A 21959-nucleotide genomic window follows, 5' to 3' on the forward strand; every position below is an offset into this window, starting at 1 on the left:
TTGACGGCAGGGTTTGGCACTATTGGCACTAGTTTTAAACGATAGCTTAGAAAAAATGCTTTCAAAAGCATCTAACCCGATCCTGCGCAGAGTACCCTTTTTTTTTAAATAGTTTATTTGACACGGCACGATACAATTTATGTTTAACTGAGCCAAGTACATTTTTTTTTAAATTCTAAATTAGCAGGGAAAAGAGGGAGGCCTTTTCTTTATTCTCGCGGCCGACTACGAGCTAGTGGGGATTTAAGGTGAGAGGAGGGGAGTTACAATTTTGATTTTAACTATATTGAGTTATACGATTTATTTATTTGTACATGGCTAAGCAGTGATGTTCTATTTGAGCAGTTTGGACTGAGGTGTCTGCGTGAACATAAAGATGCCGAGTCTTCGTTTGAGTGTCTCCAGCTTAGTGTATCATCTTCTTTCAGCGTGTAGCGGGAATGGTAATCTAACAAATAGATAGAAGAGTTTCATATTTTAATACCAGCGTGTTTTATGAACACGTATAGCTGTGTCATGTACTGGAGATCACCGCTTCCCAGAATGTCTCTAACGGGTACGTTCGGTTGTTTTCCTCGGGCCCGAAGGGAATCTATAAGCTCAGACCTAACACCACAGTATTCGGTACACGACCAAACAACATGCTCGATGTCATGGTAGCCATCGCCACAAACGCAGTGATTACTGTCTACAAGCCCTATACGAAAGAGATGCGTGTTTAACGTATAGTGATTGGACATAAGTCTGGACATCACGCGAATGAAGTCCCGACCTACATCCAACCCCTTGAACCATGCTTTCGTCGATACCTTAGGAAAAATGGAATGTAGCCACCGTCCCAGTTCATCTGAGTTCCATGATGATTGCCAACTGTTGAGTGTTCTCTGACGCAAAATGCTATAAAATTCATCATAAGCAATTGGTCTTTCATAAATATAGCCGTCAATAGCACCCACCTTAGCTAAAGAGTCAGCCTTTTCGTTACCCGGAATCGAGCAATGAGAAGGGACCCACGCTAAGGTAACCCGGTAATTTTTATCTGTTAAAGCACTTAAAAACCGCCGTATTTTCCCCAGGAAATACGGGGTGTGCTTCACAGGCTTCATTGATCGCAGAGCCTCAATGGCACTGAGACTATCTGTGAAGATGAAGTAGTGGTCTATGGGTAGGGTTTCGATGATTCCAAGAGAGTACTGAATAGCAGCAAGTTCTGCGACGTACACGGAAGCAGGAGCATCGAGTTTGTAGGAGGCGGTAAAATTTTCGTGGAAAACACCGAAGCCAGTGGACTCATCTAGATTAGATCCGTCATTGTAAAACCTTTTATCATAACTAACATGTTTAAACTTATTGGAAAAATTTTTAGGGATCTCTTGGGGTCGCAATTGATTCGGGATACCAGAAATGTCTTGTTTCATGGTGGTGTCGAAGAATATAGCATTATTAGAAGTATCTAAAAGTGCGACATTGGAGGAATCGTATGAAGAAGGATTATTATCTTGAGCCATATAGTCAAAATATAAAGTCATAAATCTGGATTGAGATTGAAGGTCGACCAACCTCTCGAAATTTTCAATTACTAATGGGTTCATAACTGTGCATCGAATTAGCAACCGGTAAGAGAGATTCCAAAAACGATGTTTCAACGGAAGAATACCCGCTAACACTTCAAGACTCATCGTATGGGTCGACTGCATGCAACCCAAGGCAATACGCAAACAACGATATTGTATTCTCTCTAATTTTATAATGTGCGTGTTCGCGGCGGAGCGAAAGCAGAAACAGCCGTACTCAAGAACTGACAATATCGTTGTTTGGTATAACCTTAGAAGGTCTCCTGGGTGAGCACCCCACCAAGTTCCGGTAATCGTACGAAGAAAATTAATCCTCTGTTGGCATTTTTGTGTCAGATACCTAATATGACAAGCTCAGGTGCATTTAGAGTCGAACCAGACCCCGAGATATTTAGCGACTAAAACCTGAGAGATCGTTTTACCCGTTAGTAGGAGCTGCAGCTGAGCTGGGTTATGCTTCCTAGAAAAAACGACCAGCTCAGTTTTCTCCGGAGAGAATTCGATACCCAGCTTAAGAGCCCATTCAGACAAATTGTCTAAGGTATCTTGCAATGGTCCTTGCAGATCGCTAGCCTTGCCACCAGTAATGGATACAACGCTATCGTCTGCAAGTTGCCTTAGCGTGCATGAATTTGCAAGACATTCATCGATGTCATTGACGTAAAAATTATATAAGAGAGGACTTAAACATGAGCCCTGGGGGAGGCCCATGTAACTAATTCGGGAAGTTGTCGAATCGCCATGTGAGAAATACATAAGCTTTTCTGACAACAAATTGAGCAAAAAGTTATTCAAATTTGGTGAAAGTCCCTGCGAATGAAGTTTCGCGCTTAAAACTTCTACAGAGACAGAGTCAAAAGCCCCCTTAATATCCATGAACGCAGAAGCCATTTGCTCTTTTCGAGCAAAGGCTAGTTGAATTTCAGTAGAAAGCAACGCTAGGCAATCGTTCGTCCCTTTGCCCCGGCGAAAGCCAAATTGAGTATCTGAAAGTAACCCGTTTGTTTCGACCCATTTGTCTAACCGTAAGAGGATCGTTTTCTCCATTAATTTCCGGAGGCAAGAGAGCATCGCAATCGGCCTATATGAATTGTGATCAGAGGCAGGTTTCCCGGGTTTCCGAATAGAAATGACTTTTACCTCCCTCCAGTCATGCGGAACAATATTTAGCTCAAGAAACTTGTTGAACAAATTCAACAAGCGTCTTTTTGCAGAGTCGGGTAGATTCTTCAACAGGTTGAATTTTATTCTATCTAACCCTGGAGCCTTATTGTTGCACGACAGGAGAGCCATTGAAAATTCCAACATCGAAAATGGAGGCTCTTCCGTAGTTACTAATAACGCGTCGCGAAAGGTTTTCTGTTCCGGTACAGAGTCCGGACAGACCTTTTTGGCAAAATCGAGTATCCAGCGATCTGAATACTCCTCGCTTTCATTCGAAACGTCACGGTTCCGCATGCGCCTGGCGGTATCCCACAGAGTGCTCATCGCTGTTTCCCTGGACAACGCGTTTACGAACCGCCGCCAGTACCCGCGTTTTTTCGCCTTTACTAAGCTCTTCATCTGCCTGCCCAGTGCCTCGTACTTTCGAAGCAGGTTGACAGTGCCGTACTCCCGGTAGTCCTTATACGCCGCGGACCTTCGCGCGTACAGCTCAGAGCACTCTTTGTCCCACCATTTGTTGGGAGGGCGCTGTCTAATCGTTACCCCGGGTATCGGTTTCGTCTGAGCTTGAGTCGCGGCGTCGATTATCAAGCCAGCTAAGAACGCGTATTCTTCCTCCGGAGGAAGTTCCTCGTGAGTCTCGATAGATTGCGCTATAATAGACTCATAACACTTCCAATCAATATTACGTGTAAGGTGGTAGGAAATATTGATTGGGTTCGGGGGAGTTGAACCATTAGCAATTGATATAACGAATGGAAGATGATCACTACCGTGGGGATCGTTGATTACTTTCCACCGGCAATCTAACGCTAGTGATGTCGAGCAAAGGGATAGGTCAAGCACGCTTTCACGTGCTGGAGGATTAGGTACACGTGTCGCTTCCCCAGTATTCAAAACTGTCATATTGAAGTCGTCGATCAAGTTACAGATTAAAGAAGATCGGTTGTCGTCGTACAGCGACCCCCATAGCGAACAGTGAGAATTAAAATCTCCCAATATCAAAAAAGGCGCGGGAAGCAACTTTGCTATATCAGTGAGATGCTTCTGTTCAATCCGCGCGGATGAAGGCATATATAACGAAACAAGGCATAGGTCTTTTCCATTCATATTCGTTTGAATGGCAACGACTTCAATATTCGAGATCGAGGGGAGGTCGATTCGGAAGAAGGAATAGCACGTTTTAATCCCTAAAAGTACTCCTCCACCGTGTGAGTCTCGATCTCGACGAATAATGTTGAAATCGTGGAAATTGAGTTGATCGTTTGAATTGAGAAAGGTTTCACAGAGCGCAAATGCGTCACAATTGTATGTATTTATTAAATTAGAAAATAGATCGAACTTGGGGATGATACTTCTGCAATTCCACTGTAATACAGTGATAAAATTCCTAACCTCTTTCGCCGTATTAGTCATCGAAAGATATGATAGCTGAAATGAGGGGCCAAGTTGCTGCTAGTTGCATCAAAAAGGTTTTCACTGTAGGAAGAAGGGCAAGAAGAATATTTTGTAGGGGATCTGGTATGTTGAATGTTTTAAATATCCAGTCCACAATATCAGAAAATTTTATGAACCCTGTTTCTTTTTTATCTTCTGATCGAGAAATGGGTGCACAAGGGGTTTTTGGTGCCCCAGGAAGCGGTGGGTACTCCTGGTTTGATTTAAAATTAAAACCGGGAGGTACTTGCTTCGGTTTTTCTTCACCGCTTCCTTTTTGTGTTGGCTTATTGGTCATTCCGCTAGGGGTTATCTTGCGACCTTTGCGAGAAAGATTAGGAGAGTTGATCATTCTCCTCTTCCTAGATCCTTCTGGCATGGCATAAGAACACCCTTCGACGGGATCGTCAGATGTACCCTCATCGGTTGGCAAAAAGGAAAAGATGTTTCCTGTCGAGGGTGGCTCAGCCCTCTTAAGCATTTCTGCGAAAGAGCGCTTTGATCGTTCCTTGAGGGAACGCTTTATTTTTTCCTCGCGCTGTTTGTACGCGGGACACGCCGAAAGGTCATGCCGAGTTCCCTCGCAGTAAAGACACTTTTCAGTATCCTCACTGCAAGCGGTCTCAGCATGATTGCCTCCGCACTTGCTGCAGCGTGCCTTGTTGCAGCAGTAGGTGGCTGTATGACCTAACTGCTTACAGTTTTGGCAATGCATGACCCGCGGTACGAACAGGCGTACAGGCAGACGAACCCTGTCCAAAGAGATGTAGTTCGGCAGTGCGGATCCGGCGAATGTTACACGGAAGGAATCCGAAGGGAAGAATTTCTTCTTCCCTTCTTCGATGGATACTGAATGCAATTGCTTGACATCCAGTATCTTTACATCTTGAATCAGGGGGTCCGTGACGCAAAATGTCATCGACCGTGAGGCTTCCTTCGGTAACCACACCGTCGATCTCCACGTCCTTGGCAGGGATGTACACGCGGTACTCTCTCGTGAAGAGCTCGTAGCTAGCAATTGCGTTTGCTTGCTTCAAGCTACTCACAACAACTCGCAGTTTGTTCGGTCTAACCTTTGTAATTTCGGTTACGTCCGAAAACTGTTTTGCCAGCTCCTTGCCGATTTGAATTATATTTAGAGGCTTCTTTATGGGCCTGAAGTAAACTACGAACGGACCTTTCGAAGCATCTGGGTAAGCTTTCACCCGTGTTGCCGGTACCCTTGGTACGGGGCTAGGTAGCGGGGAAGGTAGAGGGGAATTGATGGGGGAGATCTCAATCTCTTCCCCATTTGTTTCCACATCCAGGAATAGTTGCACCTGCATGTCGTCCATTTTGCGGGAGCGTTACGCTCTACCGCACACAAACGATAAATATTCGAATGTGGGGGGGGGGGGGTCAAGTAGTTGCTATTAAATTTTAAAAACAATTTTTCAAACTAAAATGGATCAAAATAGAAAAAAAGGCAGTAATACTAATACCACAGACTAACAGACGTAACACTGGAACCTAGCTCCATTGCCACAAAAAAACGTTCATTTCAAATTTTCAACCGAATAACAGTCATCGCGCGAAAACGTCGTCTGGGGCGCTGTCATGCAATCTCATACATATTTTGTAGTTCCCCATTTGACACATGCAGTAACGCTGGCGCTGATGTCGAAATACATGACGCAGCGCGAACACGACAGCAGATGGTGCTAGTGTTACTAACGTAAAGTACTGGAATCATCCAAACGATGATTTTATTGAAAATTTGTTCGACATGTTATGTCTGTTAGTCTGTGCTAATACTAATAACAATAGTAATAATAATAATAATAATAATAATAATAATAATAATAATAATAATAATAATAATAATAATAATAATAATAATAATAATAATAATAATAATAATAATAATAATAATAATAATAATAATAATAATAATAATAATAATAATAATAATAATAATAATAATAATAATAATAATAATAATAATAATAATAATAATAATAATAATAATAATAATAATAATAATAATAATAATAATAATAATAATAATAATAATAATAATAATAATAATAATAATAATAATAATAATAATAATAATAATAATAATAATAATAATAATAATAATAATAATAATAATAATAATAATAATAATAATAATAATAATAATAATAATAATAATAATAATAATAATAATAATAATAATAATAATAATAATAATAATAATAATAATAATAATAATAATAATAATAATAATAATAATAATAATAATAATAATAATAATAATAATAATAATAATAATAATAATAATAATAATAATAATAATAATAATAATAATAATAATAATAATAATAATAATAATAATAATAATAATAATAATAATAATAATAATAATAATAATAATAATAATAATAATAATAATAATAATAATAATAATAATAATAATAATAATAATAATAATAATAATAATAATAATAATAATAATAATAATAATAATAATAATAATAATAATAATAATAATAATAATAATAATAATAATAATAATAATAATAATAATAATAATAATAATAATAATAATAATAATAATAATAATAATAATAATAATAATAATAATAATAATAATAATAATAATAATAATAATAATAATAATAATAATAATAATAATAATAATAATAATAATAATAATAATAATAATAATAATAATAATAATAATAATAATAATAATAATAATAATAATAATAATAATAATAATAATAATAATAATAATAATAATAATAATAATAATAATAATAATAATAATAATAATAATAATAATAATAATAATAATAATAATAATAATAATAATAATAATAATAATAATAATAATAATAATAATAATAATAATAATAATAATAATAATAATAATAATAATAATAATAATAATAATAATAATAATAATAATAATAATAATAATAATAATAATAATAATAATAATAATAATAATAATAATAATAATAATAATAATAATAATAATAATAATAATAATAATAATAATAATAATAATAATAATAATAATAATAATAATAATAATAATAATAATAATAATAATAATAATAATAATAATAATAATAATAATAATAATAATAATAATAATAATAATAATAATAATAATAATAATAATAATAATAATAATAATAATAATAATAATAATAATAATAATAATAATAATAATAATAATAATAATAATAATAATAATAATAATAATAATAATAATAATAATAATAATAATAATAATAATAATAATAATAATAATAATAATAATAATAATAATAATAATAATAATAATAATAATAATAATAATAATAATAATAATAATAATAATAATAATAATAATAATAATAATAATAATAATAATAATAATAATAATAATAATAATAATAATAATAATAATAATAATAATAATAATAATAATAATAATAATAATAATAATAATAATAATAATAATAATAATAATAATAATAATAATAATAATAATAATAATAATAATAATAATAATAATAATAATAATAATAATAATAATAATAATAATAATAATAATAATAATAATAATAATAATAATAATAATAATAATAATAATAATAATAATAATAATAATAATAATAATAATAATAATAATAATAATAATAATAATAATAATAATAATAATAATAATAATAATAATAATAATAATAATAATAATAATAATAATAATAATAATAATAATAATAATAATAATAATAATAATAATAATAATAATAATAATAATAATAATAATAATAATAATAATAATAATAATAATAATAATAATAATAATAATAATAATAATAATAATAATAATAATAATAATAATAATAATAATAATAATAATAATAATAATAATAATAATAATAATAATAATAATAATAATAATAATAATAATAATAATAATAATAATAATAATAATAATAATAATAATAATAATAATAATAATAATAATAATAATAATAATAATAATAATAATAATAATAATAATAATAATAATAATAATAATAATAATAATAATAATAATAATAATAATAATAATAATAATAATAATAATAATAATAATAATAATAATAATAATAATAATAATAATAATAATAATAATAATAATAATAATAATAATAATAATAATAATAATAATAATAATAATAATAATAATAATAATAATAATAATAATAATAATAATAATAATAATAATAATAATAATAATAATAATAATAATAATAATAATAATAATAATAATAATAATAATAATAATAATAATAATAATAATAATAATAATAATAATAATAATAATAATAATAATAATAATAATAATAATAATAATAATAATAATAATAATAATAATAATAATAATAATAATAATAATAATAATAATAATAATAATAATAATAATAATAATAATAATAATAATAATAATAATAATAATAATAATAATAATAATAATAATAATAATAATAATAATAATAATAATAATAATAATAATAATAATAATAATAATAATAATAATAATAATAATAATAATAATAATAATAATAATAATAATAATAATAATAATAATAATAATAATAATAATAATAATAATAATAATAATAATAATAATAATAATAATAATAATAATAATAATAATAATAATAATAATAATAATAATAATAATAATAATAATAATAATAATAATAATAATAATAATAATAATAATAATAATAATAATAATAATAATAATAATAATAATAATAATAATAATAATAATAATAATAATAATAATAATAATAATAATAATAATAATAATAATAATAATAATAATAATAATAATAATAATAATAATAATAATAATAATAATAATAATAATAATAATAATAATAATAATAATAATAATAATAATAATAATAATAATAATAATAATAATAATAATAATAATAATAATAATAATAATAATAATAATAATAATAATAATAATAATAATAATAATAATAATAATAATAATAATAATAATAATAATAATAATAATAATAATAATAATAATAATAATAATAATAATAATAATAATAATAATAATAATAATAATAATAATAATAATAATAATAATAATAATAATAATAATAATAATAATAATAATAATAATTATAATAATAATAATAATTATAATAATAATAATAATAATAATAATAATAATAATAATAATAATAATAATAATAATAATAATAATAATAATAATAATAATAATAATAATAATAATAATAATAATAATAATAATAATAATAATAATAATAATAATAATAATAATAATAATAATAATAATAATAATAATAATAATAATAATAATAATAATAATAATAATAATAATAATAATAATAATAATAATAATAATAATAATAATAATAATAATAATAATAATAATAATAATAATAATAATAATAATAATAATAATAATAATAATAATAATAATAATAATAATAATAATAATAATAATAATAATAATAATAATAATAATAATAATAATAATAATAATAATAATAATAATAATAATAATAATAATAATAATAATAATAATAATAATAATAATAATAATAATAATAATAATAATAATAATAATAATAATAATAATAATAATAATAATAATAATAATAATAATAATAATAATAATAATAATAATAATAATAATAATAATAATAATAATAATAATAATAATAATAATAATAATAATAATAATAATAATAATAATAATAATAATAATAATAATAATAATAATAATAATAATAATAATAATAATAATAATAATAATAATAATAATAATAATAATAATAATAATAATAATAATAATAATAATAATAATAATAATAATAATAATAATAATAATAATAATAATAATAATAATAATAATAATAATAATAATAATAATAATAATAATAATAATAATAATAATAATAATAATAATAATAATAATAATAATAATAATAATAATAATAATAATAATAATAATAATAATAATAATAATAATAATAATAATAATAATAATAATAATAATAATAATAATAATAATAATAATAATAATAATAATAATAATAATAATAATAATAATAATAATAATAATAATAATAATAATAATAATAATAATAATAATAATAATAATAATAATAATAATAATAATAATAATAATAATAATAATAATAATAATAATAATAATAATAATAATAATAATAATAGTAATAATAATTATAATAATAACAATAATAATAATACTATTAATAATAATGATAAAAATTCTAAAGTGAATACTTCACCGAACGTCTAAGTCACGACCTCACGGCTGATAGTAGGATTAATCGAGCGTCTCCGCAGAACAAACAATGACGATCCAGCTTCGTGTTGTGACACAGTGGCCGTATCCTACACGCGACCTTGTAGATGCCACTTGTAGTTGACTTCCACTCGCTCGATCGTATGATGGTCCGTGCTGCTAGCGGTGTAACAGCGGTGCGGGAGAATTATTCTTGCTGATATATCAGCTGCGTATCGGATCACTGGCGGGGTAGCCTGCCCCTACCAGTGTGCAGAAGATGTTTCTGCCGATAAACTACCGGCTATTGTTATCGTGCAGCACAAGAACTAATCGACAAAAAAAACACCCGTACGATAACTCGTGTATTGTTATTTTGCAAACTCAAACGGAGATGAACAATTTGCGTCTAATCGAGACGAAAGCAAAACAACGAATGAGAGTACCCTTCTTTCGAAGAGAAACAACAAGTGTTCGGCACATATCGGATTTTAAAAATGTAAATTTGAATTGCACACTGCAAACAATCAACAGAATCTGCCTACTTGGCCGATTTGGATTCTTCCCATCCAAAGAGCACTGACTGCCTTGCCTCGCAATTACAACAATTATCCGGCTTGGTTGAGGTGTTGAGCAAAAAAGTAGACAATATTTCTTCTACATCGACACAAAACAAACGCTCTGCTGCTTCGCCTATGCTGTCTGCTGTGTCAACTGAGTGTGGAACACCAGTTTGGCCACGTTTGAATGCAAAACGTCGTCGTGGTAATTTTGACCAAACCACTTGTCCAGCTGCAAACAAAGGTACAAAGTCGATTGATTTTGAAAATCTTTCTGTTCCTTTCATCACGCCTGCCGCCCCGAAACCAGTATTCTGGCTTTATCTGTCTGGTTTCCAACCATTGATCACTGATAATGATGTGGAAAAAATCGTTTCTTGTTGTTTAGAAACAAATGATCCTATAAATGTGATTCGCCTTGTGCCGAAAGGGAAGGATGTCTATCAAATGACTTTCCTGTCCTTTAAAATTGGTCTCGACCCTTCGTTGAAAAAACATGCTCTTAATGCGGAGATTTGGCCAACAGGTTTAATATTTAGAGAATTTTTGGAACAGCCAAAAAACCTAACACGGCCGCTTTACATTGCGACCAGGGAGTAATCTGTACTGGAACCCCTGCCGTATACCTCAACAACGACGATTTAATTGAAATGCGATGTAATATGGACGGCAGGAACCAACTGGTTCCTGCCAAAGGCGAGTATTTTACCAATTTTGAATCCCCCCCCGCTCTCAATGACTGTACCTTGCAGCGCAACGGCAATTGTGCGGACGAGTACATCTGGACCTTCTACCAAAACGTACGTGGCTTGAGGACTAAAATTAACGACCTGCTTCTAGCAGTAACCGACTGCAACTATGACGTGATCATCATGACCGAGACAGGACTTGACAACTGTATTACCTCGCAGCAACTATTTGGTGCTGATTTCAATGTATTTCGTTGTGATCGGAGTCCAGATAACAGCAACAAAGTTCGTTTTGGTGGCGTTTTGATCGCTGTTTCGCAACAATATGCCAGCCGTGTGGTGCACTTATCGTATGGCCAAAGCCTGGAACAAATATGTGTTTCTGCGACTATCAAAGGGAAAAAAATTTATATGTGTGCTATCTACATCCCACCGGACAAAAGCCACGACGTGAGAGTAATCAACGATCATATTTTGTCACTGAATGAGCTGAGCGAGAAATGTCTTCCCAATGACGCTGTCTTGGTGTGCGGAGATTTTAACCAAGCACGTATGCGATGGAACTCGATAGATAATAGTATTGTATGCGATTCTTCTCAGCTACCGGCGGCTAGCAGCACTCTTTTGGACGGTATGAATTATTTGTGCCTTCACCAAAGGAACCTTGTTTGCAACGCTCTCAATCGGATTCTTGACTTAGTTTTTTGTTCGCCAAATTGTGAGGCTGCTGTGTATATCTGCTCGACTCCGTTTCTACCCGTTGACTCGCACCACCCCCCGCTTGAAATATCTCTTCCCGTGCAAGTTGTGTGTGAAGGATCAGCTGATAGGCGAAATGAACGGCCTTTGAACTTTCGTAGGATCGATTTCGAGGCCCTTTCGCAGTATTTGACTACGGTTGACTGGAGTACGATTTTTACGAACGATGTTGATGAAATGGCAGAAACGTTCTGTTCTATTTTGAACAATTGGCTAGTTGCGAATGTTCCACGGATTCGACCACCTGTTTCACCCGCCTGGAGCACTTATCGCTTACGAGAATTGAAACGTGTGCGCAACGCTTGTCAACGGAACCTACGACGACGTAGAACTTCTGGTAACCAAACTAGGTTTCAGCAAGCTAGTAAGGCATATAGGTTTTTGAATTCCTGTCTCTACAAATCGTACGTATTACGGGTACAAATGAGTTTAACAAGAAATCCACGTAGTTTCTGGCGTTTCATCGATTCTAAGCGAAAAAGTTCGGCGATACCAAAAAATGTCTATCTGAATAAGACTACATCTGACGCTATTGTTGATTCTTGCCAGCTGTTTGCCGAGCATTTTTCTTCGGTGTTCTCAACGAATTTCTCATCCAGAACAGAGATAAATGATGCCATCCGTGATGTTCCCGCTGACTTGGTTGAACTGCGTGCTTGTATTGTAAACGTAGATATGGTATTATCAGCTGCGAAAAAGTTGAAACGATCGTTTGCTCCTGGTCCTGATGGTCTACCTGCAGTTGTGATATCTCGTTGTATTGCTGCTGTAGCTCAACCTCTAAGCGACATTTTCAACCGCTCATTTCAGCAAATGAAATTTCCTCGCATTTGGAAGCAGTCTTTTATGTATCCTGTTTTTAAGCGAGGTGATCGTTATAATGTGATCAATTACCGAGGAATTACGAGCCTCTCAGCCGCTTCAAAATTGTTCGAAATAATAGTGAGTAAAATTATTCTCGATGTCACGAAAAACTACATTTCTGTTGACCAACACGGCTTTATACCTGGGCGGTCGGTAACAACAAACTTAATGAAATTTACCTCGGAGTGTATAACGAGCATGGAGAATAAAGTGCAGGTAGATACGATTTATACTGACTTGAAGGCAGCATTCGATAAAATTGACCATCAAATATTATTACACAAATTGTCTCGGCTTGGGATTTCTACTCAACTGGTGACCTGGTTGGAATCCTATCTAACTGATCGTGAACTTCGAGTGATGATTGATGGTTGTGTATCACGGCCTTTTTCAAATAAGTCTGGTGTCCCACAAGGCAGCAATCTCGGACCGCTTTTGTTTATTTTGTATTTCAATGACGCTGCTTTGATACTGGACAAACGTTGTCTGAAACTAGCGTATGCTGACGACCTAAAGTTGTATGCTGTAGTACAAACGCAGGAGGATTGTGGGCGTTTACAAACCTGTTTAAGTTTGTTTGCTGACTGGTGCCACAGAAACAAACTGATTATTAGTGTTGAAAAATGCCAGGTTATCTCATTTCATCGTAAATTACAACCAACAGTGTTCGATTACCATATTGACGGCAAATTACTTACTAGAGTTAGTAATGTGACTGATTTGGGAATTTTATTGGACTCAAAAATGACCTTTGATTTGCACCGTTCTGGATTGATATCGAAAGCTACACGACAACTAGGTTTTGTATCCAAGGTTGCTAAGGACTTTTCTGACCCACATTGTTGGAAGTCTTTGTACTGCGCACTTGTACGTCCAATTTTAGAATATGCAGTCATCATATGGCATCCTTACCAGATTACTTGGAGACTTAGGATTGAACGGATTCAAAAACGGTTTATTCGCTTGGCCCTAAGGAACTTACCCTGGCGTAACCCCGACAGTTTACCTTCATATTATGATAGGTGCCGGCTACTGGGATTAGATACTCTTGAACGTCGAAGGAAGTTACAGCAATCATTGTTTATCGCTAAGCTCTTAAATGGCGAAATTGATGCTCCTGGACTACTCCAAATGTTGAACTTTCGTATCCCAAACAGATCTCTTCGAAACACGACGTTATTGCAACCAATTTATCACCGTACCTTGTTTGGAAATAATGAACCGTTCACAGCGTGTGTTCGTAGCTTTACTGATGTTGAAGAGCACTTTGAATTTGACGAACCAACCCGATATTTTGTAAATAGACTTAGAAATGTGATTAGCTAGTTTTTTTATTCATTAAGACTATTATTGTCAGATGGATTATTCAAATACAAATACAAATACAAATACAAATACAAATAACTCGTATTAGTCTGATAATAACAACGTTTTCAAACATGTTTCAGTATGATTAATCACACTGTTTTCATATTAACAAGTTTAACCCATCAATATTCCGATATTTTACGCAGTATCAAAAACTAATCATTGTTCATGTTTCGTATTACCAGAACTGAGTACCAAAATCATAATTTAAGTTTGTATCATACCAGTCACATGTAAAAACAATCGTGTAAACACAAACCATTACATAATAAATCGCCTGCTAATTTCTACAGAACAAATAGTGAATTATTACTTTGACGTTAGAAACTGCATTTTGAAAATTCTCCTTGAAGATATTAAAACTGTATTAAAAATTAACACAAAAATGAAGATGAAGGTGGAAGTGAATAAAAAGAAGAATGCGATAAAAAGACGCAATTTAATATAGTCACTTTGAAAAAAAAAAATGTCAAAAGTAATTTTCATCACGAAGCATATTTTTCAATTGATATTTTTTTTATTTTCTTAATAAATAAATAATATTTTTATGTTTTTTTTATGGCATATGAAAGTCTTTCAAGTATCATGCATTTTGTTCTCCAAAAAATTGAAACCGACGTAAAAATTTCCTCATATAGTATGTATAAAAAACATGATAATTCCCCTGGCGTAAAAAATACACATTTTCATGCAAAAATAACATCAAATTCGGACTCAGCGTCCCAAAATTATATAAAAACCATGTATTTTCCATGATTTGAAGACATTTTGTTTGCTTGGCCAGCATTTGTATGGAATCGCCCCACTGTGCAGCGCAGTTCTAACATTAAGATATATTACATATTATATATTTTGTCGTGTTTTGCGGTGTCAGTGGTACCGCAACGTCAGTGGTACCGCTATAAAATTTGGTAACGCGACTTTTATATCGGATTTGACGTTTATAGCATAGCCCTGGAAATTTTCGTGTATAGAGATAAGTAACTTTTCACCTACGCACACTAATAAACGTGTAAACTCATGTAAAGTTGCTTTTGTTTCCTCCAAACTGTAAATCATCGCATCTCGTTGCTCCGACTTTTTATCACTTTTTACCATTTTTGGTCGATAATGTTCAGCAGCTTCCCCCGATTCATGATCACGAATGAAAAATTCATTCAGAAACGAGTTTAGAACTTATAATAAGTATTCAACTGAATATTTGTCCAGCTGCCAAAAACATAGCATAGCAAACAAAAAGGCGATTTGTAAATACTTTCCTCAACTAGGTGCACTAATACATTCGTACGTAAAAAGGTCTATACAGCATACACAAGCAAGAAAACAAAAAAGAGCAAAACATTGGATTTGACGTTTCTATGTTACCTAAGGATACCATTTGGAGTGGAAAATCAAGACTTTTTTTCATTAAGCATTGCCCAACAATTTAGTTGATTTACAGCTTGCAAGTAGTTGATTTACAGCTTATAAAGCTACTATTGAGCGGATGCAAGCTGAACCAAAAGTTATTTTTTGGTAGTTTAAAAATTCAGCACACGTAAACAGTTTTTAGTTAAATTTAACAATTGCTAGATGTTTAACGGTGTCAACGCTTAGACTACTGCTATGTAAGTGCGTCCTATTACTTAAACTAGCAGGCTAAGAAAAATGCGCTTCAATACAATTTCATACCATTACTTTTTATGAGATGGAGCAATAAATTTGGATTCGTTTACGGTGAGCGAAATCAAAAACAGAAGTATTTTTCAAAAATTTTGCATATTGTAACGCTTCAAAATCAAATATATAAGAATATCGGAACAAATGCCAGAATTCGAAAAAGAAATCAGGAAACTCAAAACGTAATTCAAGATCAGGACAGGTTCTGCTAAATCAGGACGGATTATATCACTATAAATAACAATAACAACATGCTTAACAACCTATTCGGGGTATAGTCCAAACTGTCTGTTTATCGCTAAACTGTATGGATTGTCTACCACAAAAGATCAACATAATGGTCGCAGTGGTCCAAATCATACGAAAAAAAATGGATTGTCGTCCGTTTATGGTTCCTGTTTATTAGGGAATGCTTTTTCTTCGCCTTTTGTTTCTTTTGGTTCTAGTGAGGTTGGTTCATGAAATATAATCTTTATAGCATCCCCCTGGTTCAATTCCGCCCATTATCTTTCGCGAAAAGCTTAGCTAGTAAAACAGAGATGCCAGGCAATTTCTCAATGTGTTTCCGTACTATGATAAAAAAAAATGTCTTCACATGTCTTCCTACATCGAAACTATGCAAACAAGTCCATTTGATGGACATTTCAGAAAACACACTAAATAGGGGACCGGCCAATAGGCATCCACGTCTTGTACCAAACCAAATGTCTTTCAATTTAAGACATGTCTTCACATCTGGCATCACTGCTGGAAAGCAAAGTTCGATAGAAAATTACTCGATATTTTTGACATCATTGTTGTCATTGTTCTGATTCGGCGTCGTAAATGTCAACAACTTGTTCCTAAATACGTTTAATACCTCTTTGATTTTAATTTATCCAAATTATAAACTCAAAAAAGTTTCTGGTTTATATACTTTAACAGTAAAAGTCAATATTAAAAAGTTATATTTCTTAGGTGCAAACTTGTGGCCAGTAGTAAAAAGTGTGTCCTTGAGTATAACCGTTTATTCGGCTTCTAATAAAAAGGCTATAACAGTTTGGTACATTTCAGTTCAAAAAACATTGTTTTCGCTATGGCAGAAATAAAACAATGCGTGGCTAGTGGTTGTGGGGCTAACTCTGAGTTATGCCCCTATCTATTCTTTTTAAAAGTACCACAAAATCCGGAACGTCGAGTTGATTGGTGCGATGCCATGGGCGTGCCGGCTCGGAAAGGCCGACTCTACTGTTGTACTAGACATTTTGATATTCCAAACGATTTCGACGGTGATGCATCCTCAGATAAAACCAGTGGAATCCGTTTAAAATTAAAAGGAGACGTTTTACCACACAAAGGAATTATATTTCAGTGTAAGTTTCTTTATTTGTAGAAGAAAACACGCATAAATTCTATGTTTTTGTATTTTAGTTGAAATCAAGAATGTTTACGCTATTTTTGATCACATGAAAAAAGTTGGTAAAATAGAAAAAACTTTCAAATATTTGTTACCTGCAGTTGAACAAGATCTCGGTATAAAAGTACCGCTGAATATAAAACCATCGACGTTGGATAGAGCGTATACCTTATTAATTGATAAGGTTTATGAATATTTCAAAACTGACGGTGTTATGTCGCGATACCAATTGCTTCAGCACTTAAAAAGTTTTCGCGATGAAATTACAGAAATAGTAAACGAAAAAATCTCGAAAGGTACACTCGTAGGAAGCATCCTTTGGCGGACAATCCAGCCATTTCTCCAATACGAATCACACGGAAGCTTGGATTTACCCATCGACCATGAACAAATGGAACTATTATACTTCGAATGTGAAACAAATCAGCTGAAAGTCTATTCACGTCCAAAGAATAATAATCTACGCGTTACTAACGACAACTCAGACTTTAAACAGTTGTTTTTCATGCCAGGGATTCGTGTTACTCTAAATTTACCATTTTTGGAAATGGTTCGACAAGTTATATCTAACTGCGAAAGATATGTTGTTACCCCTAAAGGAGCTGTTCTGAAGAACGCAGCTCTAAAGCCAAATGGACGAGAAACATTTCAGAAAGTTGACAACCCCTATCGGCTCAAATCTTCAAAGGTTGGACAAAATATCACTCTAGAATATTTAGACATTTTGATTAACTTATTCGAGGCGCATGAATTTATGATGAACCAAAACCAACGATCAACACTAATATTCTTACTTCAGCAGATTCGTAGCGAACTATCAGATTATGAAATGAAGGAATTACATGTCACATATGGCTGCTACCTATCAAAGTACAAATATTATCGGTTAATAAACAACGATATCAAACCTGACAGCCGAGACGGTGAGGAATACTTGTATGTAAAAGAAGTCATAAATCCAGAACTTAACTTTCAATTTTTGAAAGCTATCGACATTGATATGAAAGATTTCAATGAAATCGAAGAGTATTTCGCTCCCATACTTGGATATGTGGATAAAAAACCAAAGTATTCTAAGGAAAATCAATATTTGGAATTTGCCGATCAATTAAAAAAAGCCATTATGTTTTCTTGCGATGAATGCAATACATCCTTCGATTCATCTCTGGCAAGAATTACAATACAAGAACATAAATTTTGTGGACTGAAAAAATGGAAATGTACCAATTGTCAGTTGGAATTCCAAGAAAATGAAATCGCTTCCCGTAAATGGACACATAACTGTATTGAGAGTGCACAATAACCGATAATGCAATGTATTATCTCCTAACATTGTAACTGACGAAAATTGAATGTAATTTGACTGTCATTCGTTATCACACATAAGTAAGTTGCATAACGTTTAGTGCAAAATTGAAAACAGTTTTGTAAATAAAGAGTAGAGCTTTTACTTAACATTTTTATAGATATTTTCAAGAGATTTGTACGTAATTTTGCGTAATTACACAATTTTTTCGCAATTCTATGAATTACAACGTATTGAACATAACGAATTGACATGGAGTTTGAAGCTTACATTTGAATGTTCTCAGTTATTTTATTTTTTTCGTTTAGTATGCATTTACCTTTATTGAATAAATTCATTGCGGTATTTTACGTCAAACAAACAATTCCAAAATCAGAAACTTGACGATGGCGTTTTGTGTTCACAACCAAGACTTAAAATAAATTTGTACGTGGCCTTCACCATACAACGTTATTTGCTAAACTTAATTTGTACTGCGAAAGAAAATCATTACTCGAAAAACACAATTTCAATCAAAACAACCACACTTATCGATGCTTACTGCCAAAATTTAGATACTAACATTTAGCTGAACTTAGTCTTTCACGGTCTTTAAGTTTATTAGATGGAGAATTTGCAGCCAATTCATGGTAACTTAGATGCTAACGCTACGACACTCCTTCTAGCACTACTTCTATACTTTAAAAAGTAACAGTAAATGTAATACTCATAAAAAATATCATTATAATACGAAATACTTTTAAAAAACTTTAAGGGGCCATCCACATACCACGTGGACAGATTTTTAACGATTTTGATCCCCCCCCCCTTCCCCCTCCGTGGACAACTGTCTATATAAATTCTAAAAAAATTGTATGGACCGTGCACATTAGCCAACTCCCCCCCAGCTGTCCACATGGTATGTGGATGGCCCCTAAAATATGCTATAACTTTTTGAGGAAAAGTCCTGGAGATGTGTGGTCTTTGGAAAAAGTAGGTTTTGTTTGTCCCAACGGATTCTTTAAACAATGTTGTCTAATAAAAGTTGAGTAGAAAAACCAAGTTTTATGTAACTTCCATATAAAATATTCTATAGCCTATATACAATGAAGATAGGACTTTTGTTCATTCAGCAAAATTCCAGACAATTGCATGTTTTAAAACTTGGCCTAATAAACCATTCCTGTACCTATCTCTTACACCAGGGCTGTCCAACGTACGGCCCGCGGACCACATCCGGCCCTCGGCTTCTTTTCTCGCGACCCACGTTAAGTTTTGAAACACGTTTCACATTTGGCCCACCTGTTGATGTATTCGGATTAGAATTTGTTATGATACAAAACATTTTTGTATAATTTAAACTTATTTAACAAGTAATGACATCCTGTTTTTAGTTTGTTGAAACTTTTAATCCGTATCGACATTTCAGAAATGAAGAACGAGTTCAAAAGAATAGAGGCAGTAAAAATATAGTTGTCGTTCATCTTTATCAGACGAGAATTTAGTATCATGTTTGCGGATTTCGGTATCTGATTTTGATATCAATATGGCACGTGTTCTGAAAAAAGCCAAAAATTTTAAGTTTCTCATTGATTCTCCAAGTTCATGTAATTTTAAAATCTTACAATAAATTATATAAATCCTGTTTTATCATGAGAAAAATTTCAAAAAGTCATTGTTTGTTTTCCATATTTGTGGCTTGGCTTGTAAGTTTACTTTTATCATGGTACGCTTCAACTGATATCACCTTTGGCTTTTCAATCTAAAACGGACTGCTTTTAAATCAAATTTTAAGTTACCAGTATGATATTTTAACACATATTGTACAAAATCTAAAAACTAGCTGATATTTGAAAGTTTTCAAAATTTTGGCCCGACAGCTGTTGTGGATTGTGAAATTTGGCCCGTGTATCTAAAAGGTTGGACAGGCCTGTCTTACACATTTGGGTGGCAGCGAAAAGGGTCATGTCAAATTTAAAAAAAACCAACCATGTACAAGTACATTTTGTTTATCGGTCTCTAAAAATAATTTGTGCAAAATCGGAAGCTCAATCGGATATGATGTAGGGGTGCCTCAAAGTTGTGATTCTTTTACCCTCGAAAACCTATCAAGAGGAGAGTACATGAAATTGGGAAAACCGTAGTTTTTTTGATGCCAAATGAAATAAAAATTTATAAAACGCCGAGATCTGGGATTTCGGAAATAAAATTTTGACCGAAAATTGACTTTCTGGGACTTTTTCCTGGTCGTTTTATGGGCAACCGAGAGCCTGATACGGGATATTGAATTGACTTTGAAAATGACTCACAACTCGCCCCAAACCACATGTAAACTTTTCCAATGTTAATTGGACATTTCGAAATTAATTTCCATTAGGGGGGTGCCTTTATTTTTTGTCTAGGGTGGTCAAAAAATAGTTAAAATTAAATTTAAAGTGGTAGAGTAGGAAAATGGGCATTGCTTGGATCACATAGCTAAATATTTTACGAGCTGAAAATCTGGTGGAATGTCTTCAAAGTTCTCAAGAAAGATTTTTATTAAAACCAATTTTATTGGAACCACGATACGATATAGTTATTACTAATCATGGTGCGAGTAAAGAAATGTTAAAGAGATTAGTTTCTGCTAAGATAGCTTTAATAGATTTCATTCGAATTGTTTCTGGAACCAGTAAAAAAATAAATGCACCACCGTTAAAGAAATTTAGTTCGAGATGCCTAATAAACATTAGAATAGTTTACATGTGGTTTGGAGCGAGTTGCGAGTCATTCGAGTCATTCTAAATTCTAGAATCTTGTATATGTAATCAGCCTCTCGGTTATCTAAAAAACGACTAAGTCCCAGAAAGTCGATTTTCGGCCAAAATTTTGTTTTCGAGATAACACCAGATCTC

At 31.4% G+C, this 21959-nt stretch overlaps 1 protein-coding gene across 4 annotated transcripts; it reads left to right on the forward strand.

The window, feature by feature from the left end:
* The first annotated feature begins 17189 nt into the window (after positions 1 to 17189).
* Positions 17190 to 19539, forward strand: LOC129727782 (uncharacterized). 4 transcript variants are annotated; one of them, XM_055685960.1, is made up of 3 exons: positions 17190 to 17380; positions 17438 to 17736; positions 17795 to 19539. In XM_055685960.1, exons 2-3 carry the CDS (start codon positions 17460 to 17462, stop codon positions 19081 to 19083), a joined length of 1566 nt encoding a protein of 521 aa, XP_055541935.1. In that variant the 5' UTR covers positions 17190 to 17380; positions 17438 to 17459; the 3' UTR covers positions 19084 to 19539. The 4 variants fall into 4 exon arrangements, with proteins under 4 accessions (XP_055541935.1, XP_055541934.1, XP_055541933.1 ...); XM_055685959.1 differs by having other exon boundaries at positions 17190 to 17368; positions 17423 to 17736; XM_055685958.1 differs by having other exon boundaries at positions 17190 to 17368.
* Positions 19540 to 21959: the final 2420 nt, after the last annotated feature.

Source organism: Wyeomyia smithii, chromosome 3, assembly GCF_029784165.1.
Source record: "Wyeomyia smithii strain HCP4-BCI-WySm-NY-G18 chromosome 3, ASM2978416v1, whole genome shotgun sequence".
Taxonomy (NCBI): domain Eukaryota; kingdom Metazoa; phylum Arthropoda; class Insecta; order Diptera; family Culicidae; genus Wyeomyia; species Wyeomyia smithii.